At 52.5% G+C, this 24018-nt stretch overlaps 3 protein-coding genes across 3 annotated transcripts; 1 reads left to right on the top strand and 2 right to left on the bottom strand.

Annotated features, from left to right (window-relative positions):
* Window positions 1-1283: 1283 nt before the first annotated feature.
* Window positions 1284-11544, bottom strand: LOC309793437 (uncharacterized protein; the record flags this gene model as incomplete). The annotated part of the gene is made up of 2 exons (XM_082603906.1): window positions 1284-2327; window positions 11068-11544. The coding sequence occupies 2 exons, from the start codon at window positions 11542-11544 to the stop codon at window positions 1764-1766; spliced, it is 1041 nt and encodes a 346-aa protein (XP_082460032.1). The 3' UTR covers window positions 1284-1763.
* Window positions 11311-16296, top strand: SLC2A4 (solute carrier family 2 member 4; the record flags this gene model as incomplete). Its single annotated transcript, XM_082602879.1, has 11 exons — window positions 11311-11676; window positions 12967-13083; window positions 13192-13364; window positions 13451-13575; window positions 13689-13804; window positions 13905-14067; window positions 14154-14341; window positions 14513-14617; window positions 14766-14867; window positions 15360-15563; window positions 16093-16296. The coding sequence occupies exons 1-11, from the start codon at window positions 11644-11646 to the stop codon at window positions 16294-16296; spliced, it is 1530 nt and encodes a 509-aa protein (XP_082459005.1). The 5' UTR covers window positions 11311-11643.
* A 1408-nt stretch (window positions 16297-17704) lies between these two features.
* YBX2 (Y-box binding protein 2) lies at window positions 17705-23938 on the bottom strand. The gene is made up of 9 exons (XM_082604856.1): window positions 23363-23938; window positions 22633-22696; window positions 21194-21227; window positions 20244-20333; window positions 19331-19615; window positions 19073-19176; window positions 18626-18803; window positions 18125-18209; window positions 17705-18027 (listed from the first exon to the last, which is right to left on the bottom strand). The coding sequence occupies exons 1-8, from the start codon at window positions 23658-23660 to the stop codon at window positions 18159-18161; spliced, it is 1104 nt and encodes a 367-aa protein (XP_082460982.1). The 5' UTR covers window positions 23661-23938; the 3' UTR covers window positions 17705-18027; window positions 18125-18158.
* Window positions 23939-24018: the final 80 nt, after the last annotated feature.

Here is a 24018-nt window from a genome sequence, read left to right as displayed (position 1 = left end):
TATATTAACTTAAAGCAGGATCTCTCAACCTTGGCACTGTTGATACTTGGTACCAGATAATTCTTTATTATGGGTGACTGTCCTGTGCATTATAGGATATTTAACAGCACCCTTGACTTCCACTGATTTGATGCCAGTAGAACCCTCCCCAACACCCCAGTGTGACAATCAAAAATGTCTCCAGAATAAACAACAAGGTCCTGCTGTATAGCACAGGGAACCATATTCAATATCCTGTAATAAACCATAATGGAAAAGAATGTGTGTGTGTATTTGAATCACTTTGCTGTACAGCAGAAATTAGCACAACATTGTAAATCAACTATACTTCAATAAAATAAAATTTTTAAAAATGTCTCCAGACATTGCCAGATGTCCCAGTGAGGGGATGAGCAAAATTGGTCCCAGTTAAGAACCACTGATTTAAAGTGTGACCAGTCAGCATCACTGTGGATTTTTTGCTCTAGTAGCCTTCAAGTAAAGAATTGGGTCCAAGGAGCAAGTGGATGGATGGTTGGAATTAACCAGGATTTGGATTTTGTTAAAAAGAGAGAGGGGCTTCCCTGGTGGCGCAGTGGTTGAGAATCTGCCTGCTAATGCAGGGGACACGGGTTCGAGCCCTGGTCTGGGAGGATCCCACATGCCCCGGAGCAACTGGGCCCGTGAACCACAACCACTGAGCCTGCGCCTCTGGAGCCTGTGCTCCGCAACAAGAGAGGCCGTGATAGTGAGAGGCCCACGCACCACGATGAAGAGTGGCCCCGCTTGCCACAACTAGAGAAAGCCCTCGCACAGAAACGAAGACCCAACACAGCAAAAATAAATAAATAAATTAATTAATAAACTCCTACCCCCAACATCTTCTAAAAAAAAAAAAAAGAGAGAGAGAAGGGGGAGTTCCCTGGTGGACTAGTGGTTAGGATTCTGGGCTTTCACTGCTGTGGCCTGGGTTCAATCCCTCATCAGGGAACTGAGAATCCAAAAGAAAAGGAAAAAAAAAACAGAGAGAGAGAGAGAGAGAGAGAGAAGGGATTTTAAAGTATTTGCATGAGAGTGATTATGTGCTAGATCATGGATATAAATTGGGTATAAAATAGAGTAAACATAAAAAGGAGTCGGTGTCGGTGGATAGTGAAAAACTGATTGGGTCAATGGTTTCAAGGTCTCCATGAAGTGAAAGGAGTAGGGATACATGAGTAGATGACCCAGAAGGCTAGGAGGTGATCATAAGAGGTGCGAAGCTTGAATTCAATAAACTGGAAGAGGGTGTTTTAGGAGATGACAGAGCCGTGAGTAGGGGCCTGAGGGTGGGCTGAAGAGAAGGGTCACTGGAGAGGAGACTGAGGGCTGAGAGACTGTAAGTCGGTGGAGTACCCTGGTGGGCTTTGAAGTCAACAGCAATGATGATGAGAACATGGGTGTAAAGAGGAAGACGATGAGCCAGTTGCTAAAGGTGTCAGTGAATGTGGGTGAAGGATCAGGCTGAAAGACCCCAGCAACAATTAGAGGTAGTGGGCGATATACTTCCAGAGATGAACGTCATAGGAGCAGAGGATTTTTTTTTTTTTAAAAGAACAACTTTATTTACAGTTGAAAACTTAAACACAAAATCTTGGCTTCTGAGTCTGTGATACTTCCAAGGTCTTTTGATCAAATGGGGGCAGCAGCAGGCAGGGAAGCAAACACAGGGGCCAAAATCCAGCTTATCTTACTCAAGAGCATCACCCCGAGCAAGGGAAGGCCTGATTCAGTCTTCCTCTGGACTACATCTCTCCACACTGTGAGATCACCACAGGCAGCTTGGGTTTATTGTTGGGGCCTGTGGGAACGTTCTCAATCTTTCTCATCACCAGAAGTCCATCAATGATTTTTCCAAATACCACGTGCTTCCCATCTAGCCAATCACACTTAGAGCAGGTGATGAAAAACTGGCAGCCATTGGTACTGGGACCACTGTTTGCCATGGAAAGCAAGCCTGGAGCTGAGTGTCTAAGCTTAAAATTTTCATCTGCAAATGGCCCCCGGTAGATACTGGCGACTCCAGTACCATCTCCATTAACAAAATCTCCACCCTGAATCATGAAATCTTTTATGACCCTGTGGAAGGTGCTCCCTTTGTATCCTATTGGAACCCCATCTTTTCTAAAATTCTCGTCCGTCTTAGGCACAACGTCTGCAAAGAGCTCGATCTTCGTGAGGCCAACTTCTTGGCCGCCAATGCTGACATCAAAAAACACCACGGGATTGACAGGCCTTGAGTTTGCCACTGCCGTGGCTCCGACCCGGAAGCAGAAGTCGGGAGCGCGGGCTTCTGGCGAACCTAGTCCCTGCTCGGAGGGTCTCGTCTCCGGCGCAGGCGCAGGAAAAGCCCAGGAGCAGAGGATTTTGAAGGATGAAGGAAGAATAATGGTCTAAAGTAGCACTGAGGATCAATACTCCCAGCTCCAGCCCCTGAGGTGTATGAAGTAGGACCAAAAATAGGCCTTTATTAAAAAGGCTGCTGGGACTTCTCTGGCGTCCAGTGGTTAAGACTCTGTGCTTCCACTGCAAGGGGTGCAGGTTTGATCCCTGGTTGGGGAACTAAGATCCCACATGCCATGCAGCGTGGCAAAAAATAAATTAATTTAATTTAATTTTCAAAAAAGGGCTGCCGGGGAAGTGTGTCCTCCAAGACAGCCAGGTTTCCGAAAGGAACATTCAGAGAAGAGGCTGGCATATAAGGATGATGACAGATGTTGAGTCCAGAAGTCACAGTGGAAGAATTTGAAAGATCAAATTTGGTTGGAATATTGGATCAGGTTAGGGGACCTACACCATATGAGGTAGGCAACCTGATATGGCAACCCTACCAACTTGTTTATTTCTATGGGAAAATATGTTTTGAGTTCTGAAAAAAACTGATAAATAAGTGAACTCTGGAAACTTGCAGTGTTATTTTAATATTATGTATTATAACTCAGAAACTCATTATTATACAGGTCACTGGTGATTATTTTACTGGTCAGACCAAGAAGTTACACATCCAAGGCAGTTAAAATATTCCAGATTCCAATTCCACCCCATTCAGGAATTTATTCTTGGGCTTCAATTGCCTCATCTGTAAAATAGGAATGATAATATTTTGCCTGCTTAGGAAACAGGATGCTGGTCCAGATAATCTCCTATGGTTCAGCCTGGAGTGCATTTTGAGATACAGATCTGGAGAAGGAGTGAAAAAGTGACCAACTCATTTTCTGAGGCTACATTACTCTTGCCTCTGAAATCAGTTAAGGGTAATATAAGTATTATAGGCCCATTTCATTTATAAATACAGATGCAAACATCATTAATAAAATATTACTTAACCGAATGTAAAAAATGTATTTAAAGAGTAATACATTACAAACAAGAACAGTTTATCCCAGGAATGCAAGTGTTTCAATATTAGAAAATCCATCAATGTAATTTACCACATTAATAGATTAAAGAAAAAATATATATGGTTACCTCAATCAATAATTTTAAAAAGAATTTGATGAGGTTCAACACCTACTTATGATAAGAATTTTTAGCAAACAAAGATTACGGAGGAAATTCTTATACTTAATGAAGAAATTTTAGACTCATGTCTTTTGTGATTGGAAAAGGACAAAGATGTCCACTGTTACCCTTTTTGCCTGACAGAGTCCTGGAAGTCTTGATCAATACTACAAGGAAGTGAAAGAAATACATAGTGCGAAGATTGAAAGGGACGAAATAAAACTGATTTGTAGGGACTTCCCTGGTGGTGTAGTGGTTAAGACTCTGCGCTCCCAATGCAGGGGGCCTAGGTTTGATCCCTTGTCAGGGAACTAGATCCCACATACATGCCACAACTAAGGAGCCAGCGAGCCGCAACTAAGGAGCCTGCCTGCCACAACTAAGACCCAGTGCAACTAACTAACTAACTAAGTATTTTTTAAAAACTGATTTGCAGATAATATTATCATCTACTTGGAAAATTGGATAGAATCAACAGACAGTCTATTAGAACCATCAGTGATGTTCAGCAAGGTCGCTGCATACAAGATGAACCTACAAAAAGAGTCACTAGTATTTTACTACATGAGCAATAACTAATTAGAAAATGTCATTTAAAAATAACACTCAGTTTGCATCACTGACAAAAATTATGAAGCATCTAGGGAACCAAGTATTCATAAGACCTCAGTGGAAGAAAAAATTTAATTCTACTAAAAAACATAGAAGATGACTTGAATAAACAGAGAGATAGTCCATGCTCTTAAATGGGATGACTTAACATTATAAAGATATCAGTTGTCCCCAGAATAACTTACAATTTGATATATTACCCATAAAAATTCATAGGGTGGTTGTTTTTTGTTTTGGGGTTTTTTTTTTTTTGAAAGATCTTGATAAGTTTACCCTCAAATTTGTTTGCAGCAATAAGAAAAAAAACAAAAAAACAAAATACCACAAATGGTTAAGTTGACACTGAGAGGGAGGATTTCTCCGGTGGTCCAGTGGATAGGACTCCACGCTCCCAAGTTCAATCCCTGCTCGGGGAACTAGATCCCACATGCACGCTGCAACTAAGAGTTCACGTGCCACAACTAAGAAGTGCATATGCCGCGACTAAGGATCCCTCACTAAACATGCCACAATGAAGATCCTGCGTGCTGCAACTAAGACCCAGCACAGCCTAAATTAATTAATTAATTAACTTAAAAAAAAAAGTTGACGCAGAGTGGTAAGAGTAACAAGAGGGATCCTGCCCTTCCAGAAATTTAAACTTGCTACAAAGCATCCAGCAACAATAACAGTATATTATTAGTACAAGGACAGATACACCAACGGAACAGAATACCAGAGACAGACACTTGTATATATCAGAATCGGACATGTGGTAAATGTGGCTCAATATGAGAAAAATAAATTGGATCCCTAACACCCAAAACAAGGATGAACTCTAGATGGATTACAAAGAGCTAAATATGAAGAGTAAAACTATAAAGTTATTGGAAGAAAAGGTGAATTTGTGATGCAGAAATGGAAAAGAACATATGCAAAATTTCAAAATCACAAACCCTAAAGGGAAAATTGGTCATTCTGATTACACCAAATTTAAGGATTTCTATTAAATGAAGTTCACCGAAGAAAAATTAATAGGCAGCTGATACAACCATAGAAAATAGTTGCAATGTCCAAATCTGACAAAGAACTGATATTATTTGTTTAAATGTCTTGCCCATCAACAAGAAAAATATTCCAAGAGAAAATGGGCAGAGAATACAAGGAGGGAATCTGCAGAAAATGACGGCCAAAGTGCTGACAAGTGTTTAAAGGGATGCCCCAAGCCGTTAAGTAATCAGAGAAAACTACCGTAAGATATCACCTTTCACCTACTGAACTGACAAATATTAGAAATCGCAGCAAATTCTCATTTGATTAAAACCTCATATAGCCCATTCTGAATTTTAAAATATTGACCATCTTAAGTGTTGGTGAGGGTGTGGAAGAACTGGAACTTTCAGACATTGCTGGTGGGAATGTAAAATGGGACAACCGCTTTGGAAAACAGTTTGGCCAATTCATAAAAAATTACACACTACTGTCTGCTGCTAAGGTTTCCACTACAGATGCAAGAAAAAAGTGTCCTGGCACTTTCTGTCTGTCTCATTGTGGCAGCCCAGATTGAGTGGGGGAAATATAGGGAAAAGTTATTTGCAACTCAGAAATGACCTTGTGAGCAGTAGAAGCCTGTTTTACTCACACACACACACACACACACACACACACACACACACACACACACAAGTTACACATACACCCATCATATAATCCAGCCGTTCTAGTCCTAGGTATTTTCCAAGAGAAATGAAAGCATACATGTCCTTACAAAGACTTGTATGTGAATGTTCCTGGCAGCTTTATTTGTAATGGCCCCAAACTGGAAATAACCCAGATATCCATCAACAGGTGAATGGATAATCAAACTAATTACTATTGATAATCAAATCAATGATATTTCCCAACAAAAAGGAATGAACTCGTAATACACGCAACAACATACATGAATCTCAAAATAATTACAGTAAGTAAAAGAAACCCAGACAAAAAGAGTACGCTCTGTATGATTCCATTTGCATAAAATTCTAAAAAATGCAAACTGGCCCATAATGACCGAAATCAGATCAGTGGTTGCCTAGAGGCTGAAGAGAGGAATTACAAAGAGGTACAAGGAAACACTGCGGGTGATGGATATGTTCATTATTTTGATTCTGGGGAGAGTTTCATGGGTGTATACACATGTCAAAACTTATCAAATTACGGATGTTAACCTGACTTATTGTGGTAATCATTTCGCAATATATACAAATACATAATCATTATGTTATACAGCAGAAATTAATGTTACATGTCAGTTATACGTCAATTAAAAAATTTTTTTGACTTACCAAATTGTACATTTTATTTCATAAAAAAATTTTTTTTCTTTTTTCTTTTTATTTATATTTTTTCTGTGTTGGGTCTTCGTTGCTGCGTGTGGGCTTTCTCTAGTTGTGGTGAGCAGGGGCTACTCTTCGTGGCGGTTCGTGGGCTTCTCATTGCAGTGCGCAGGCTTCTCATTGCGGTGGCTTCTCTTGTTGCGGAACATGGGCTCCAGGCGCACAGGCTTCCGTAGCTGTGGCTCGCAGCCTCAGTAGTTGTGGCGCACAGGCCTAGTTGCTCCACGGCATGTGAGATCTTCCCAGACCAGGGTTCGAACCCGTGTCCCCTGCATTGGCAGGAGGATTCTTAACCACTGTGCCACCAGGGAAGTCCCCAAATTGTACATTTTAGATATGTGCAGTTTATAGTTTGTCGATTATATCTCAATAGAGCTGTTCTTTTTTTGTTGTTTGTTTTGGGTTTTTTTGTTTGTTTGCAGTATGAGGGCCTCTCACTGTTGTGGCCTCTCCCCTTGTGGAGCACAGGCTCCGGACGCACAGGCTCAGCGGCCATGGCTCACGGGCCCAGCCACTCCATGGCATGTGGGATCCTCCCGGACCGGGGCACGAACCCGTGTCCCCTGCATCGGCAGGCGGACTCTCAACCACTGCGCCACCAGGGAAGTCCCCAAATTGTACATTTTAGATATGTGCAGTTTATAGTTTGTCGATTATATCTCAATAGAGCTGTTCTAAAAAACAAAAACAATTAACCGTATTCAATTCTATTTTAAGCACTACGTGACTATTACATTATTCATCTTCATTAAAACCCTAAGATGTAGATACTATTATTATCTCCCTTCTCATTTTACAGATGAGGTAAACAAGGCACGAAGAGCTTAGGTAAATTTCCCAAGGGCACGAAGTTAGGAAATATCAAAGCTGGGACTGAAACTCAGGCAGTTTGGGCTCTTAACTACGCTGCTCTGGGTGGATGCTGCCTGAGAGGGTGTGGTGGTAGTGGAACCCTCCCAAACTGCTGATGGAAGTGCAGACTGTGATTGTCATTCTTATGAGCAAGCTGGTAGCTCTTAGTCAAATTAGGTGTAAGTATACCCTATGACTCAGCCATTCTGCTGGGGGCGGGGGGAGATAGATATAAATAAAGACAAAGACCTAGGCAGAGGCAGAGACATATCCCCCATAAAGAGCCTTGTATGAAAATGTTCACTGCCACGTTATTTGTTGCGGTTGGGAAGTGGAGGTGACATGGGTGCTTATCAATGGGATGACTGACATTGTGGAGTATAATGCAACAATAAATTATGCAATAAATAAATAATGCAATAAATTAATTATACAACAATAACTTTGATAATCATAGAACATGAATGGGTTTTTTATATTTTTGGCTGCGCCCTGCGGCATGTGGGATCTTAGTTCCCTGACCAGGGATCGAACGCATGCCCCCTGCAATGGAAGCTCAGAGTCCTGACCACAAGACCGCCAGGGAATTCTCTGAATGGGTTTTTAAAACATAGTGCTTACTGAAAATAAGTAAGATCAGATTGAAATATGTAACCAGATGCTATTTACATAAATTAAAAATGTGTGCACGCAAAACAATTCATGTTTTGCAGGTGAGCATTAAATACATTGGAATGGTTGTCTTTTGAGGGAGGACAAATGAGAAATGGGTGTGGAAATGAAAGAGAATAACTTTTTAAATAAAAACAAGATAAGACATAGATCAGTGAGGATAATGTACCAAGAACTGTGTCATTAATTCAATCCTCTGTACCTAAGACCCTCACATATTGACAAAAACAGTGACGGGACAAAGGGAGGAGATGGCATTGCTGGAGCTCAGGGGTCCAAGGTTTCCCTCCAGAAGCTGGAAGCAAAGTGGGCTTGTAGAGTAGGAGCTGGACGCAGAGAGAGGGAAGAAATATCCTGGCTTTCTCCTGCCCTCCAATCTCTTACCTACTGTGGGCTGCACCAGGGCAGAAGGCAGTGAACACAGGAGCTTGAAAACAAAAGCCCACAGGGATCAGCTCCCCATGACATAGGGCAGAGCTTAGGAAGGGCTACAACTGGTTCTGAGATCAAACGGGCCAAAGATTAATTTCTAGGCAAATCAACACACACAGGCTCCAGTGCAAAGTGCCCACTTGTGTCCTGTGTCTCCTTCCTTTTCCATCCTCTCTCAATCGACCTCTCCCACCGTCCCAGCCATTTTTCTTCCTCCCTCCCAACTGTCTCTCCTTATTCCTGTTGTCACTTCTCCTCCTCCATCACTCTCTCCATACACTTTATCTCCTGTATCTAGCTCTGATTTGCTTTCCTTGATTCCACTTTTTCTGGGGTTTAAACTCCTGGAAGCGTCAGAACACAGTATCTGAATGAGATCAGGAATGTGCCACGCCCTGAGTGCCAGGACAGACCCCAGCCCTGCACTCCACCTGCTACACTGACTTATCAGCTGCCTCCAGTCTGTGCCTCCCCCCAACTCCTTTTTTCCTCTTGGCACCCTTCTTGGCTTTTCCTCTCTCCCTGCCCTCCTCCCTTTGTGGTATTCCAGCATCCCTGGCTTTCCTTTTACCTTCCTGATTGGTCCCTCTCCGCTTCCATCAATCGCTTCTGCTCCTTTCTGCTCATAAATGATTGGTTCTCCTCAACCAGCAGACCTTAGTTCTTCATCTGCATCCCCTTGGTCAGATATGTGGAGCCATTCACCAAAGGTTTCCCTGCTTTGTAATTGCTCCCTAATCCGCATTCTTGGCCATCAGGAGCAGACCCTCATTCCATTCGTTCAACAAACACTTACTGAGTGCCCACCCCTAGGCTGGGTGCTGGGGATACAGAGGTAAACAAGATGATCATGTGTCCTCAAGGTTACGGTGCAGAGAAGAAATTATGACAATACACTATACTGGGGACACATGGACTTTTATTTATTTATTTATTTATTTATTTATTTTTGGCTGTGTTGGGTCTTCATTGTTGCACGCAGGCTTTCTCTAGTTGTGGCGAGCACGAGTTTCTCTTGTTGTGGAGCACAGGCTCTAGGCACGCGGGCTTCAGTAGTTGTGGCACGCGGGTCAGCAGTTGTGGCTCGCGGGCTCTAGAGCGCGGGCTCAGTAGTTGTGGCACACGGGCTTAGTTGCTCCGCGGCATGTGGGATCTTTCCTGACCAGGGCTCGAACCTGTGTCCCCTGCATCGGCAGGCAGACTCTTAACCACTGTGCCACCAGGGAAGTCCTGGGACACATGGATTTCTGGAGGAAAGCCAAGGAAGTTATCACAGAGAGGGTGAGCTTTTTTTGGAGGTTGAATAGGAGTCCTCTGGTATTGCAGACTGAAGGAGTAGCATGGCAAAGGCACCAAGGAGTGAAACAGCAGTGTGTTCTAGGTACAAGAAGTAGTTAGGAATTGACTAAAACTCAAGGGGAGAGGACAGAACGTGACAGAGATAGAAGAGGAAAGGCAGGAGGTTTTGTTCACTCTGAAAAGGGGTTTGAACTTGACAGTAGGCAACAAAGACTTCTGGAGGCAGCGTGAGTGAGAGGTTGGACTGTTTTGTATGGTACTCTGCCCTCCCTGTTGGGAAAGAGGAGGAGCAGGGAGACCAGTCAGGGTGATGGTGGTCTGGACCAAAGTGGCAACAGTACAGATGGAGAAAATCAGATGAATATGAGAGTTTAGGGGGTCAAAACACCACTGTTGATAACTAACTGGATAAAGGGGGGGCAGGTGCAGGAGAGGAGAAATCAAGCATGACTTCCTCCTTCTGATAGGAGTGACAGGATGGCTAATAGGACCATTCGCTGGGATGAGGAAGTTAGCAGGAGGAGCAGGTCTGGACACGCTGATCATGTGAGCTGCCCACCCACGCGGCAGCTGAACAGTCGGATCTGGAGCTCCAGAAAGAGGCCTGGGCTGGAAGTAATGGAAGCCTTAGAGAGGTAGAATGACGGGGACAGTGGGCCGGAGACCACCCTGGCCCGATCCGCTGCGGATCCGCGTTCTCCCTCCAGGTGGCACTAAAGCCCCGTGCTTCTGAGTCCCGTTTTCCCAGACGCGTGCTCTCTGTACTCGGAGTGTTCCGCTGCTCTGGGGACTCGCCACGTCTAGGTCGCGCCCTCCTCGCTGGGCAGGATTTAGCTGGGGATTCAAACCCGGAGCGACCTCTAGAGAGCGTGTCCAAGTCGTCCACGCGGCCAGCACATTCTTGGCGGCTCAGGGGCCTCAGGACTGGTGACGTGGTTGGTGTGACCACCTGTCCCTCGGGCCGCCTCCAGGAACCAACGTGGGGAACCGGTGTAGGGGAAGGGCCAGATAGACAGTGCCCAGAGCAGGGATGCATGGAAAGAGGACCACCAAGGCCAGACACCCGACCCGCTAGGAATGGAATTTCCTGTGCCCAAGGCCATCTCCGCGTGGGAAGCGTGTCGCGGATCCTTTAAGGCTCCGTCTCCCTGCCCTCCCCCCTCCCGGGACCGGCCGGGACACCCGGGACCTGACATTTGGCGTCTCCCAATGTGGGAGCTAAAAATAACCATTGTGGGTTACTCCAGGCCATTGCTCCGCACCCACCCCGCGTGCCGGCTCGCGCAGTTTCGGGCCGCCCGAGTTCTCTCCCGGGCAAGTGTACCTGGCCCGTCCCTTTCTCTCGGACCCCGCCGTCCCGAGCCGCCGCTAAGGGCTTTGAAGTCGCTTGTTCAGCCCCGAACCTTGGCCGGTGGGCGGAGTCCTCACACAGAGGGGAACTTGGCTCCAGGGTTCCCAGGACCCCCTTTTCAAAACTTCCGGGCCGGAGGCCGGCGGGAACCCGAGGGGCGTGTCTCCCCCGGCACGCTGACGGGCGTGGCCTCGCTGGCCTACACTGAAGCAGGTGCCAAACTCTCAGCCTCAGGCTCAGGGAAGGGCGTGGCCTTTCTGGGGTGTGCGGGCTCCTGGCCAATGGGTGCTGTGAAAGGCGTGGCCCTGGGGGACCGCCGGGGCTGCTCTTCGAGTCTTTCCCCCGCCGGCCAGGCTCAGCCAGATCCCCGGGAGCTGCTCTCTGGCTTCTCGGCTTGTGGCTGTGGGTCCCGCCAGGCTCGCCCTCCGCACAAAGCTCCGCGATCCCCATCGCCCCCGCTCCCTCTGCCCGCCAAGTCTAGGGCCGCAGACCCCCAGTCGCCTTCCTCTCATCTACGGCAGCTCGTGTATCTCCAGTTCCTAAGAAAAGATGCCGTCGGGCTTCCAACAGATCGGCTCCGAAGTAGGGTTTGGCATGCGGGGGCGGGACGCGGACACGGGTCTCGCTTTTCTCGGGCTGGGGTCGCGGTTGGGGTCAGCTAGGGGGCGGTCCTTGCGCAGACGCAGGGGGTGGGGGTGGGGGTGGGGGACTGGCTATTTATACCCGGGCTGGACAACCCGTGACGGTCGGATTCCAGTCCCTCCAAGAGGCAGAGTGGGTCTGGGGGATTTTTCGGGGGCTAGGACAACGGCTGGATTCTGCGAGTCCAGGGTTCGCCCCCTTCTCTAGTTGGCGGCGAGTTGCGCCGGGATCGTGGACACTCTCTGCCCTCAAGAAAGCAGATCCAGGCGGGTCTTGCCCTCCAGCAGCTGTCCGTCTGCCTCGGCTCGCCCGCAACCTTTCGAGGACCGGAGGTTCTCCGTAGGCCCCCCCCAACCCCCACTCTTGGCAGTCCTCCAGGACGCTGAACTTTCCCTCGCCCCACGGTTGGTGGAGGGGTAGAGGGGAGTGTCAGCCCTTCCTCCCCCAGCTCAGGTTTCCGTGTGGAGACAGTCTGTGCCGCCAGCGATCAGCCACCACCGCTACTGCACCTCATACCACCTTCCCGCCCCCATCCCCTGGGCAAGGCTCTCCCAGGCAAAAGCCAGCATGGTCCCCTGCCCTTCGTCGCAGCTTAGAGGGGGAAGGGAGGCCGGGGCGGAGACAGAGAATGCCATAGGCCAGGAGGAATGACCGCGATGTCCTTTTGGGAAATGCCTTTCTTGAGCCTGTTGGGGGCTTCCAGGAGCCCGCGGAGAGAACCCCCAGATGGGAGGGGAGAGGACAGAGGCTGATGATGATAATGCACTTGTCACTTTATAAAGCCAGCACTGTTGGGGACACTGTTAACGTTTGATTTTGATTTTCACACTTTCACTGACAGGTAGGCACATTAGGCAACATCACCCCTATCTCCCCAGTTCAGAGTGGGGCAGTGACTTACTCAAGGTCACACAAATCTGAACTCAGGTCTTTTAAGGCCAAGCCTGTCCCAAGGTCACAGAGGAATTGTGAGACCCAGGTCCTCAAACATTTCTCCGCCTGCTGGACTCAAACATCAGTTTCTTCTCCATGCCCTGGTACTCTTGGGTTCTTCCTGCTCTTGTTTACATTGAGATCTTCAAGCGATTCCTAATATGGCCCACTTTCCCTCGCCCAACATGTTGGATGGAACCCAGTATCTCAAGGCTCCTGCTGGGCCTGGGCCCCTTGAGGAAGGAAAGATGCCATGATTCCATGTGATATGCCTCCTCTCTGCTTCCGCCTGCCCAGGATGGGGAGGCCCCCCAGCAACGAGTCACTGGGACCCTGGTCCTCGCCGTATTCTCCGCTGTGCTCGGCTCCCTGCAGTTTGGCTACAACATCGGGGTCATCAATGCCCCCCAGAAGGTGAGGGGCTACAGCCGGCAGAGTGGGGTGCCCAGACAAGGCAGGGGGTGTCCGGAGTGAGCAGAGAGGGAGGACTCTGCAGGGGATAACTCCTGTGCTGTCCCCCAGGTGATTGAACAGAGCTACAGTGAGACGTGGCTGGAGAGGCAGGGGCCTGAGGGACCCGGCTCCATCCCACCAGGCACCCTCACCATGCTCTGGGCTCTCTCCGTGGCCATCTTCTCTGTGGGTGGCATGATCTCCTCCTTCCTGATTGGCGTCGTCTCTCAGTGCCTGGGAAGGTATGAGGCTGGAGGGCAAGGGAGGACAGGAAGGGAGCCAGAGTACCAATGCCCTAACTCTCACAGCCCCACTCTTTGCCTGCCAGGAAGAGGGCAATGCTGTTCAACAACGCCCTGGCAGTGCTAGGGGGCGCCCTCATGGGCCTGGCCAAGGCGGCTGCCTCCTATGAGTTGCTCATTCTTGGACGGTTCCTCATTGGCGCCTACTCAGGTACCCGCGGGCACTGTGGTCCCGCCCAGTGCCTTGCTCTCCTTCACTCTCCCTGGGCTTGGGGGTCAGAGTGGGCAGCTGCCCTCAGAAGCTCTCTCCTTCCCTCTGCCCAGGGCTGACGTCGGGGCTGGTGCCCATGTACGTGGGGGAGATTGCTCCCACTCACCTGCGGGGCGCCTTGGGGACACTCAACCAACTGGCCATCGTCACTGGCATCCTGATCGCCCAGGTGACTGGACCTGGCCTCATGGGAGGCTGGGAAGGGGGTTGGGGCGGGGCTCTGGGGACAGGCTGAACGGCCTGCCCTCCCTCCCACCCTTCTGCCACAGGTGCTGGGCTTGGAGTCCATACTGGGCACTGCTACGCTATGGCCACTACTCCTGGGCATCACTATGCTGCCTGCCCTCCTGCAGCTGGTCCTGCTGCCCTTCTGTCCAGAAAGCCCCCGCTACCTCTACATCATCCGGAACCTGGAGGGGCCCGCCAGAAAGAGTGAGCTCCTGCGCCATCTTGCTGGTGCCTGTCCTCCTCCCAGGCCCCCTCCCTGCCCTCTCAGACCTGACCCTCCTCACCTCCAGGTTTGAAGCGCCTGACAGGCTGGGCCGACGTGTCTGAAGCGCTGGCTGAGCTGAAGGAGGAGAAGCGGAAGCTGGAGCATGAGCGGCCACTGTCCCTGCTCCAGCTCCTGGGCAGCCACATCCACCGGCAACCCCTCGTCATTGCAATCGTGCTGCAGCTGAGCCAGCAGCTGTCGGGCATCAACGCAGTACGTATGCAGCAGCCTCCAGGAAGGGCAAGGGTCAGGGAAGAGCCTGAGAGGAGGGAAGAAGGGAGCAAGCCCCCTACGTTGAAATTCAGGGTCAGTCCAGCTTGGAGTGGCTGCAAGGGAGGGAGGGACACATCCCTGCCATCCCCTTTTCTTCTTGCCTGCCTCTAGGTTTTCTATTATTCAACTAGCATCTTCGAGACGGCGGGGGTAGGGCAACCAGCCTACGCCACCATCGGAGTCGGTGTGGTCAACACGGTCTTCACCTTGGTCTCGGTAACTACTGACCTCTGGAGGAGCCCCCACCATTGGTTTCACAACCCTGGGCGTCCTGGAGATCCAGCTCTTGGTTGGCTCCACCCACCTAACCCCTCCCACTTCCCAAGCCTTAAAGGCCCCTTGCAAGCCCTGACTCTCCCCTCAGGTGTTCTTGGTGGAACGGGCTGGGCGCCGGACCCTCCAACTCCTAGGCCTGGCAGGCATGTGTGGCTGTGCCATCTTGATGACCGTGGCTCTGCTTCTGCTGGTGAGGCCTAGGGAGAGGGAAGGGGACCCGCGGCCCAACCCAGGGGAACTGCCCCCAAGGGGCTCTGTGGGCAGCCAGGGCCATGCCTCAACATACATGCCTTTGATCCTGAGGCCAGGCCGTATGCCAGGACCGTGCTACCGAGGGACTCCGGCTGCACTTCCTCCTCTGGGTGGAAGCTGTAGCACAATCCTGGCAGCCAGGGAGGAGAGCCCCTGTCAAGCCTCAGGACCAATAATTCCTAAGGACCCAGCTCTAGAACCAAGTGGGAATCCACAGTCATAAGAGCTGGGAGACCACATGTTCCCTCTGCCCTGAATTGGCAAAGGGCGGCCAGCTGAATGTCAAATGCTCGAGGACCTATTCTAACCAAGGGTGGCCAGCCCCCCGTGAGCGGCTGGTAGGGGTAGATGCCAGTTTGCTGGGTTGAGGGCAAAGGAAGATCCAGAAAGACCTGACCTGAATTCTCCACCCTCCCTGCCTGGCCCCCAGGAGCGGGTTCCAGCCATGAGCTATGTCTCCATCGTGGCCATCTTTGGCTTTGTGGCCTTCTTTGAGATTGGCCCTGGCCCCATCCCCTGGTTCATCGTGGCCGAGCTCTTCAGCCAGGGACCCCGCCCAGCAGCCATGGCTGTGGCTGGTTTCTCCAACTGGACGTGCAACTTCATCATTGGCATGGGTTTCCAGTATGTTGCGGTAGGTCCCCTGCCTGGTCCCCATCTCCCACACGGTCAGCCAGAGGACGGCAACTCACACTCACAACTAGCCCAGTTGCTTTCCAGTCAGCATTTCCCCCTTTCCCCTGCCCATAGAGTGCTGGTCTGGGGGTCACTTTGGTGGACCACGTGGGTCCTGAAGACCACCTGTTCCACCAGAATCAAAGAAGGGAACTGACCTAGATTGGATAAAAACAGAGGTTTCTTCAAAACAAACTAGTGGCATAACTTACTTAGACTAGGAGCAATATTACAAACTTCATATTAATACTGCAAATGGCCGGGAATCCACTCTGATTTCAGGGGCTCAGGATGGTAAGAGAGGGAAAAACCAGGAGAGATGGGGTTCAGAGGATTCTTTTCTCACTAAATTCTCCTGGTAATTTCCATTGCCCCACAAAGGAGCCACCTGCTTTGTGCAGTATCCCTGTGAAGGCCTTAGTCCCTGGCTTGCCTGAGGCCACCCGTTCCCTCCCCTCTGTCAACACCTCTTTCTCCACTTGTCCCAGGATGCTATGGGTCCCTACGTCTTCCTTCTATTTGCGGTCCTCCTGCTTGGCTTCTTCATCTTCACCTTCTTAAAAGTGCCTGAAACCCGCGGCCGAACGTTTGACCAGATCTCAGCCACCTTCCGCCGGACACCCTCTCTTTTAGAGCAGGAGGTGAAACCCAGCACAGAGCTTGAGTACTTAGGGCCAGATGAGAATGACTGAGGGGCCAAGCAGGGGCGGAAGAGCCAGTTCTTCAACCCGCCCAGAGACCCCCTCCTTTCCTCTGCAGCACTTTAACCCTCTCTTCCCCATTACTTCCAGGGTGGAGAAACCCCCTGCAGCCTGGTGGAATTGGGAAGCTGGAGGGAAGGGTGGTCTGAGCACCCCCCTCATTCCCCTCGTGTGACTCTTGGATTATTTGTGTTGTGGTTAGGCTGTGGCCGTGGCGTGGCGTGGCGTGGGCCATTCTCCCTTCTCGTCCCCTCCCTTCCTCTGTAGCCCACCCGCACCCCGCCCCAGCTCCAGGATACTTCCGCTCCCGGCCAGAGTAGGGGGATTATAGGGAGGAGAGGCTCTAAGACTGACTTTCTGGTGGGCGTGAACTGAAGCCAAGTGCAGGACTGGAGAAGAGAGATCCAGTTCCTGCCACCTTGGACTCCTCCCACTCTGGCACTTTCTGAATTCTTGCCACAGACTCTGGGTGAAAGGGGGGGGTCTGTCTTGTCCCCTCCAGGGCAAAGGATGCACCCCTCCCAAGGTCTAACCTCACCTCTCTCACTGCAGGCTCAGTCCTGTCGCTCAGCCTTCCGGGGTGAGAGGGAACACACGTCCACATGTGGGGAGAGGAAGGGACAGCAGGCGCCTCTCTAGACTCAGGGTTCCAGGCCCCACCCCAGCTGCTCCCCAAGGCTGCCAGATGGGGGCCCCAGCTCTTTCCTCCTCTCCCATCCCGGGAGGATGTTGTACCCAAAGGCTTTTGACCAACTAAGGGAAAGAGGGATTTGAAAGGCTGCCTGTGAACACTGGGCTGGGAGGAGCCTTCAGATATTTTTGTATATGTTTGGAAAAGAAGGGGCAGGGAGAAGAAACTGAAGGTCTGTTGTACTAAATGTATATATATATATATATAGATCCGTATATAAAGTTACTGTATGAGATGAGCGTCCTGTCATGTGAAGACACTCCGGGACGGGCTGAGGCAGGGACCACAGCCACCCCAGCCCCCGTCTCCTCTCCATCCGGCCTCAACTCAAGGCCGCAGAACCCTCTGGGTGCTGTCACTCACTCACCCCCTGCCGCCTAAGAGTTGTAGTCACTGCTTTCCTTAAGGGTAGTAAATGCTTGGTAAGGTGACGCTGCAGGTGCCAGACGCTGCTCTCGGCACTTCAGGAAACACTCATTCTGCCAGGGAGGCATTAGTCCCGTTTCACAGATGGGAAAAGTCAACTTCACAGGGATGAAGGCACTTCTGCAGAGCCATACAGCTAGAAGCGTGGGCACAAGGATCCGAGCGCAGGCCCTGCCGCCGCCCCCCTCTACAGTAAGTTACCAGCGAGGCTTGAACAGAAAAGAGGCAGAGACCAAGACAACAGGAAAGCCTGTTTTTGTTTTTACTGGAGGCTCAGGTGGCACATGACGGTTGGTTCATAAAATGGCTTCAGAGGTAGGGGGTAGTGGGGAAAGAAAAACAACCAGGAGCGGGTAAGAGCTGGCTGGTTCCTTCTCAGCCTGATTTAGGGGAGGGAGTTGGTGCCTCTGAACTATAAGGATGGATCCCTTCCTTTAACCCTTGGTCAGGGAGAGAGAGAAAAAAAAGCCAAAGCCTGTTGCTTTGGCCCTCCTGAGTCTCCAGGAAAAAGGGGAAAAGCTGGTGTTTTGATGTCATGAATTGTGGGAAAGTGGGGAGGGAGGTGCTGGGTAGGATCCAGGTCGGTTGGAAAAACTGGCAGATACCTGAGAGGAAGAGAGACCGAAAAATCACGACCAGCAGCTTATCACCCCCCAGCCCCATCCCGACCCTCTTGGTACCCGTCCTGGGCTTGCCACTCACCAGATGGTGGCTCTGGGTGTCCTTTGAGTTGGAATCACTCCGGTATGGCGGTTGGGGGCTCCCCACTGTTGATGGGGGCTGAGGCCTAGAGAGAACAAGGGTGGTCGACTGAGACCCTCTTGTCCTTTGGAGCCCCCAACTTCAACCTCCTCCCACCTTTTCTCTTCCCGTTCCTCCCCCAGTTCGCATCCACAGGCTGGTGCTGGGGCTCCCAGCAGAGCTGAGAGGGCGTCTGCAGGGGGTGACGTGGGCTCAACCGCCTCTGCTGGGGTTTCCTGGTGGGTTGGGGTGCCCACCAGGCGTGGACCCAGCAGTACTGTCTCTTGGGTGTCAGGCTGCGTGAAACAGGATGGGTGGGAGCAAGGCCAGGAGAAGAGGGACAAAGAGTGGGAAGGGAAAGGAAAAGAAGACAGAAGTGGGGGAAGAAGGGAGACAGGCAAGTTGGCCACAGCCTTTTCCTTCATTCTCCCCCGCCACACACGGACAGTCCAAGGTCCTCACCTCCGGGGCTGTGGGCCGCCTGGGTCCAGGGGGCTGCTGCCGTCTCCGCTGGAAGTAGGGGCGGTTTCGTGGGCGCTGGGGCTCAGGCCGGGAACCATCAGTGGGGCCTTGGCTGGGCTTGGTCTCGCCATCCCCACCTTCTGTGGTGGGCTGCTGGGGTGGCCTGGGGTGGAAAGGCCTGGAGAGAGAAGTAGGGACCCTGAAGGGACAGGAGCCCAGCGCAGACCACATCCCTCCCTCCCAGGGCCGCCCAGCAGAGGTGGACCAGGCTGCCTCTCCGTCCCCATCCCACCCCAGCAATGCCTGCTAACCCCTGGGCACCTCAGCAGTAATCGCTCAGCTACCCAGCCCTCATGACCACTGGCTTCAGGGCCATCCCCCTCCCATCCTCCTGTCCCCATACTGGCTGGCGAAGGGGAAGACAGAGCCTGGGACAGGGAGTCTTACCTTCGGTACCTGGGCCGGAATCTGGGTGGGGGTACCCGCTCATCTCCCTGCTGTTGGTCCCCCTCCAACGGGGCTCTCTCTTTGGGTTCTGCCCCATCAGTGCCCTGGGAACACACAAAGGCCCGGGTGAGCCAGGTGGCACCAGCTGTCCAGGTGTCTGCAGCTCTTCCCAGGCCACCATTCTGCTTCGTCTGGGGACTCTGGTCTCCAGCCTCACCAACTCTCACAGCTGGTTCCCACATTCCCAGTTCCCCTCACCTCTATGGGCTGCTGCTGGTTGGGGGGCTGAGGGCCTCGCACAAAGCGCTGTCGGTAGAAGAAGGGTGGTGGGCGCCGTCGTCTGGGCCGCTGCCCAGAGTCTTCAGCACGCTCCCCTTTGCTGCCTGGTTCTGTCCGGCCCGACGGAGTCTCTGCCGCCATGGGTGGCGGGGCAGCTGGACGCGGCCGGGGAATGAATCGGCGGAACCTTCGTCGGTTGGGGGCATAGCGGCTGCCCTTCACTGGCACCCCTCCGGGCCCAGTTACATTAGCAGCTTCTGCGCCCTGCGGGGGGAGGTGGGGAGGAACGGGTGAGAACCTGCTCCAAAAACCGGTGCGCAACCTTCCCAGTCTTGCCTGAATCACTGTCTTCCCATCCTTCCAGCTAAACGCCCCTTTCCAGCTTTCCTCCAGGTCCTATAACTTCTACTTCTTTCCACCCTCCCCAGAGAAGGAGTGGCAGGTGTTTGGACCCTTCTAGGAGGGACCCATCTGCAGCTGGTCCTTGTGAAATACCTGCCCCTGGACCCTCTTGAGGTTTAGCCTGGAGGTGGGGTGGGGGTGGGGAGGGAAAAAGAGGGCTGGCAGTAGGTGTCCATCTCCGGGAGGGCTGATTCTGAGAGGAGAATGTGGGCACGGTCCCCCTGTGGAGAACAGGCATGGGAGTATTTGGTGAACTACAAAGAAACGCAGATACTGCTGACTGGTGACAGCGACACGTTCTTTACAACATCCCTTGGAGCGGCCAGAACGTTAAGGACGACAAGGTCTGTGTGAGGACACAGTCCTGATCCTACAGCCTGGGCTGCTCAGCCAGAGGAAGAGCTGGCCTGAGGAGGCCAGAGCCTCAGGGGACTTCCAGGCCACCCTCCCACGGCTTGGTGGGCTCTCCATCCCACCGCAGCCCCCGAACCTTCTCTCCTTCCACGACATCGAACTCCACAGTCTCCCCATCTCCAACGCTGCGCAGAAACTTCCTCGGGTTGTTTCTTTTAATAGCTGTCTGGTTAGGGAAATGCCAGGAGAAAGGTGAGGACAGCCAGCTGGGAGTCTCTCGCGCCCCTGCTGGGTCCACCACCCAATTTCATTCTTTTCAAAATTTTATTGAATACTTGTGGGCTGGGGCTGGAGGGTGGAGCAAGGAGAAGGCAGTCAAAGTTTAGCAGGGGAAAAGCCATAAACTAGCGGCTTTCAAACAACTGTGCAGTTCACCATGGTCCCCAGGACATGCTCCCTCCTCCCCCACCCCTCAAGGATTTCAAGAAGGGAAGCAAGAAACATGAACTCCATAGCAAAACAAAAAGCCGAGAGAGTCTTCAGTTGCAAAGTGGGTAAAACGTACTGTGCTTCTTACCTCAATCCCACCGAGAGCGCTTTCCACCAAAGCAGTGGTTCTCAAACTGTGCGTGCATCACAAACACCTGGAGAGCTTGTAAAAACAGGCTGCTGGTCCCGCCCCCAAACCGGATTGATTCGCTAGGTCTGAGGTGGGCCTGAGAATTTGGACGTCAGGTGAGGCTGCTGTCGCAGGGACCACACTTTGAGAACCACTGCACCTAAGTAGCGCAAGCCTGTGTCCTTTCCCTTGGACACCGCCTGTGATTCATTCCGAGGGTGTTCACAGGTCCCAGTAGGTAGTGAGCGTGCCATGCCCAGAGGGCAACAGGTACATTTCTTACAGAGACAACCCAACACAAGTGGGGCCAATGCAGTTAATACAGGCACCTGAGGTGGGTGGATGGGGGAACTATTTCCGGGTAGGAGGTGAAAGCTGGAGAAACATGATCTATGCTGCTAAGGATAAGGGCAAAGGCCATCAGAGAGGGCGGGTTCCTCCCCTCAGAAAGCCAACCTAGCTCTTACCTGGTGAACAAAGACATCCTCCTTGGTGTCATTCCTGCAGGACAGGATGGGTTGTTAGGGGGTGACTTTGGTAAGGCGCTCACCTCCACTGAAGCCTCCCTAGCTGCCATTCCTAAGACTTGTGGCCCCATCCTCTCCACCTTCCGCGGCAGCTTGGGGTGAAACGGGGCCCAGGGAGTAAGACAAGAGCCAGTGGGGGCCCCCTGAAGCTGGTATGAAGCAAATATCCCTAAAACCTCCATGAAAAACCTGGGCTTCACGAGGAAAGGGCTGTGGGGGGAGGCAAAGCCACCTTGAAGGAGCTGGGCCAGCTTTCACTTACTGAGCACTCCACCCTCTACCCCAGGGCACCTTAGAACCTGGTGGTGATGGGTATAACTGTCCCCAGCCAACAACCCCTCTTCCCCAACCCACATCACGGGTGGAAAATTCCACTCGGTTTCCTTCCTTCTATAGTCAAGGAGGGAGAAAGTGGGCACGGGAGTTGAGGTGCAGAACACATTTGAGGAGGGGAAAATGGGTCAAGAACTTGCTCCAAACAGCCACAAAACTGTATTCTCAGCCTGGAAGTGAACCCCAGGTCCCCTCTCAACACACCAAGAGATTAAGGATGAGAGAGAATATTCGATCTGTCACGACCTTGCCTATCACCCCAGTTTATCCTAGCACCCCAATGGGGGACGGGTGAGGTCTTCCCTCAGAACCTCCCAGGAGTCCTCATTTCCAGAATTAGAGAGGGACCCTTCCCTAGAACAAGTGTTCTAGCTTTAAAGCTCTTAGATCTGCACAAAGGTCAGCCTGCTAAGAGGGAACTGGGACCTCCCAGGAGGTCTGGGCTCGGCAGGGTGCCTGGGCTGGGGAAGGGCCCTCTGGGAGAGACCTGGCTCCGCTCAGAATCCGCCACTACGGCCCCGCCCAGTGCGGGGCTGGGTGGGAGGGGCTGCGGAACTGAAGGAAAGCAGCAGCCTCAGGCTGTGCTGGCGCCTCCCTTCCCCAACCCCCACCGGACGCAGTCCCATCAGGTGGGGGATTGATTCTACGAGCTAACAGCTCCGTAAGGAAGATAAGTTACGAGAGTGTTAAGTGTGCTGCCCTAAACAGGAAATGAGTGAGGATTCCAGCCCCGAGGCAGAGAGCAGGTACATTCTGCCACAAAGGCGGCGGCAAACTAAACCAGAAGGTGACCCAGACAGGCTTGGGAGGGTCAGAGCCAGGTTTGCCAACTTCCTAGATCATTAACCCTCTGCTGCCCTTGAAGATGTGGAGGCGGCTTCGTCTTGCCCACATCTGTGCTGTGGTTAAAGACTTTCAATCAGCGTCAGCTGGACATTGCAACCATGTGCCTTGGTAGGGGTAGGGATGAGGCTGGAAAGGTGTCCAGTCCCACAGGCCAGTTTGGAAGGCACCCATTTCACCCCCTCCCTGGGTTCCTCAGATACCTGTTGATGAATCCGTAACCATTCCGCACGTTGAACCATTTGACAGTGCCCAGGACTTGGATTGCTGCCAGGCAGGAATGCAGTGGGGACAGTAAGATGGGGGAAGAGATGGAGTTCGACTCAGTTTTGAGACACTCCAAAATCTAGTCTACCTCCCTATTACCTATTAAGCTTAACTTCACGCCAACCAGGTTTCACCCAGTCGCTTCAAGGGATTCTTACCCCAGTTCCACTACGTAAATGGAAAAGCCCATACAGGGGGGCTCAGGCTTTCAAAACTCTTCCGATTCTAAGGCACGTTCCTCACATCCTACAAATCAAGGCCCTTCACCTAGAACCGAGTACCCATCTGGTCCACGAAGTTCCGCCCTCAGGTCATAACTGAGAGTCTCTCTAGCCCTCCCAGTGTAAGGGTCACTAGTGCACTTGCTTCCTGGTCTCAGAGATTTACCTAATACTAACCCGAGTCATCAAGGCCAAAGTCTCCCGCCCCGGGGGCGTGGCCAGACCCTACCAGACTAACCACGCCCTCCCGCCCAAGAACTGCAGGATTTCCCACCAGGGGAACCCACTTCGGTCCGCTGGCCTCAGCGTAACTAGTCCTTTGAGTCTCGAGCCAAACCGGCCTTCGGCTTTCCGGACTCCGCCGGGCTCCACGATGCCCCTCCCCCAGCCCGCTGACCCCCCCCCCCCCGCTTAGAGCAGCCCTGGCGCGCGCCCCGCCCCTCACCCAGCACCGGCTTGTCCGCCTGACTCCGGGCCGGGGGCGCGGGGGTCCCCGAGGCCGCCGTCGCTGGGTTGCCAGGGGTGCGGGGGCCCGGCGCCGAGGGGGTCCCAGCAGCGGGGCCCGAGGAGGCTGCGGCTCCGACTCCGCCGCCGCCCGCCCCGCTGCCTGCTTTCTGTGACTCCCCTGCGGGCACCGGAACCACCACCGCTACCACCCCTGCCGCCGTCGCGGGCACCGTGGTCGCGGGCACCGTGGCCGCGGGGGCCGCTGTCGCCACCACTGCCGCCTCCGCCTCGCTCATCCCGCCGGGCCCAGTACCGGCCCCCGCCGCCACCTCCTCCTCCTCCGCCGCCGCCGCCACCGGCCCGGCCCCACCCCCTGGCTCGCGAACCCACCGCCCGGCTTGGTCCTCGCGCCCCGAGCCTCGTCTGCACGCCGGCAGCGGGCCCTGAGCCGAGGCCAATCGGAGCCCGCAGTCGCGGCGCGCGCAGGCCCCGCCTCCCGGCCACAGGCCAGTCCTAGCGAAGCTACCCCCCAGGGCCAGCACGCCGGCCCCGCCTCCTGGACTTCGCGCGGAGGCCGAGGCCCCCGCCCGCAGCCTCGTAAGTACACCTGGGCCCCGCCCGTTTCCGTCACGTGACCGGCCACAGCCAAACCCA

The sequence above is a fragment of the Mesoplodon mirus genome, assembly GCF_964341445.2.
Source record: "Mesoplodon mirus genome assembly, chromosome: 18".
Classification (NCBI taxonomy): domain Eukaryota; kingdom Metazoa; phylum Chordata; class Mammalia; order Artiodactyla; family Ziphiidae; genus Mesoplodon; species Mesoplodon mirus.
This window is presented reverse-complemented; position numbering and strand designations above follow the sequence as displayed.

What these genes read in the sequence shown, in the direction of transcription:
- YBX2 (XM_082604856.1), bottom strand. Translation starts at nt 23,660, where the DNA reads ATGAGCGAGGCGGAGGCGGCAGTGGTGGCGACAGCGGCCCCCGCGGCC. An exon ending in ACCAGCAGCAGCCCATAGAG is followed by an intron (nt 19,177 to 19,330) that starts GTGAGGGGAACT and finishes GTGTGTTCCCAG; the next exon opens with GGCACTGATGGGGCAGAACC. An exon ending in TTCCGGCCCAGGTACCGAAG is followed by an intron (nt 18,804 to 19,072) that starts GTAAGACTCCCT and finishes TTCTCTCTCCAG; the next exon opens with GCCTTTCCACCCCAGGCCAC.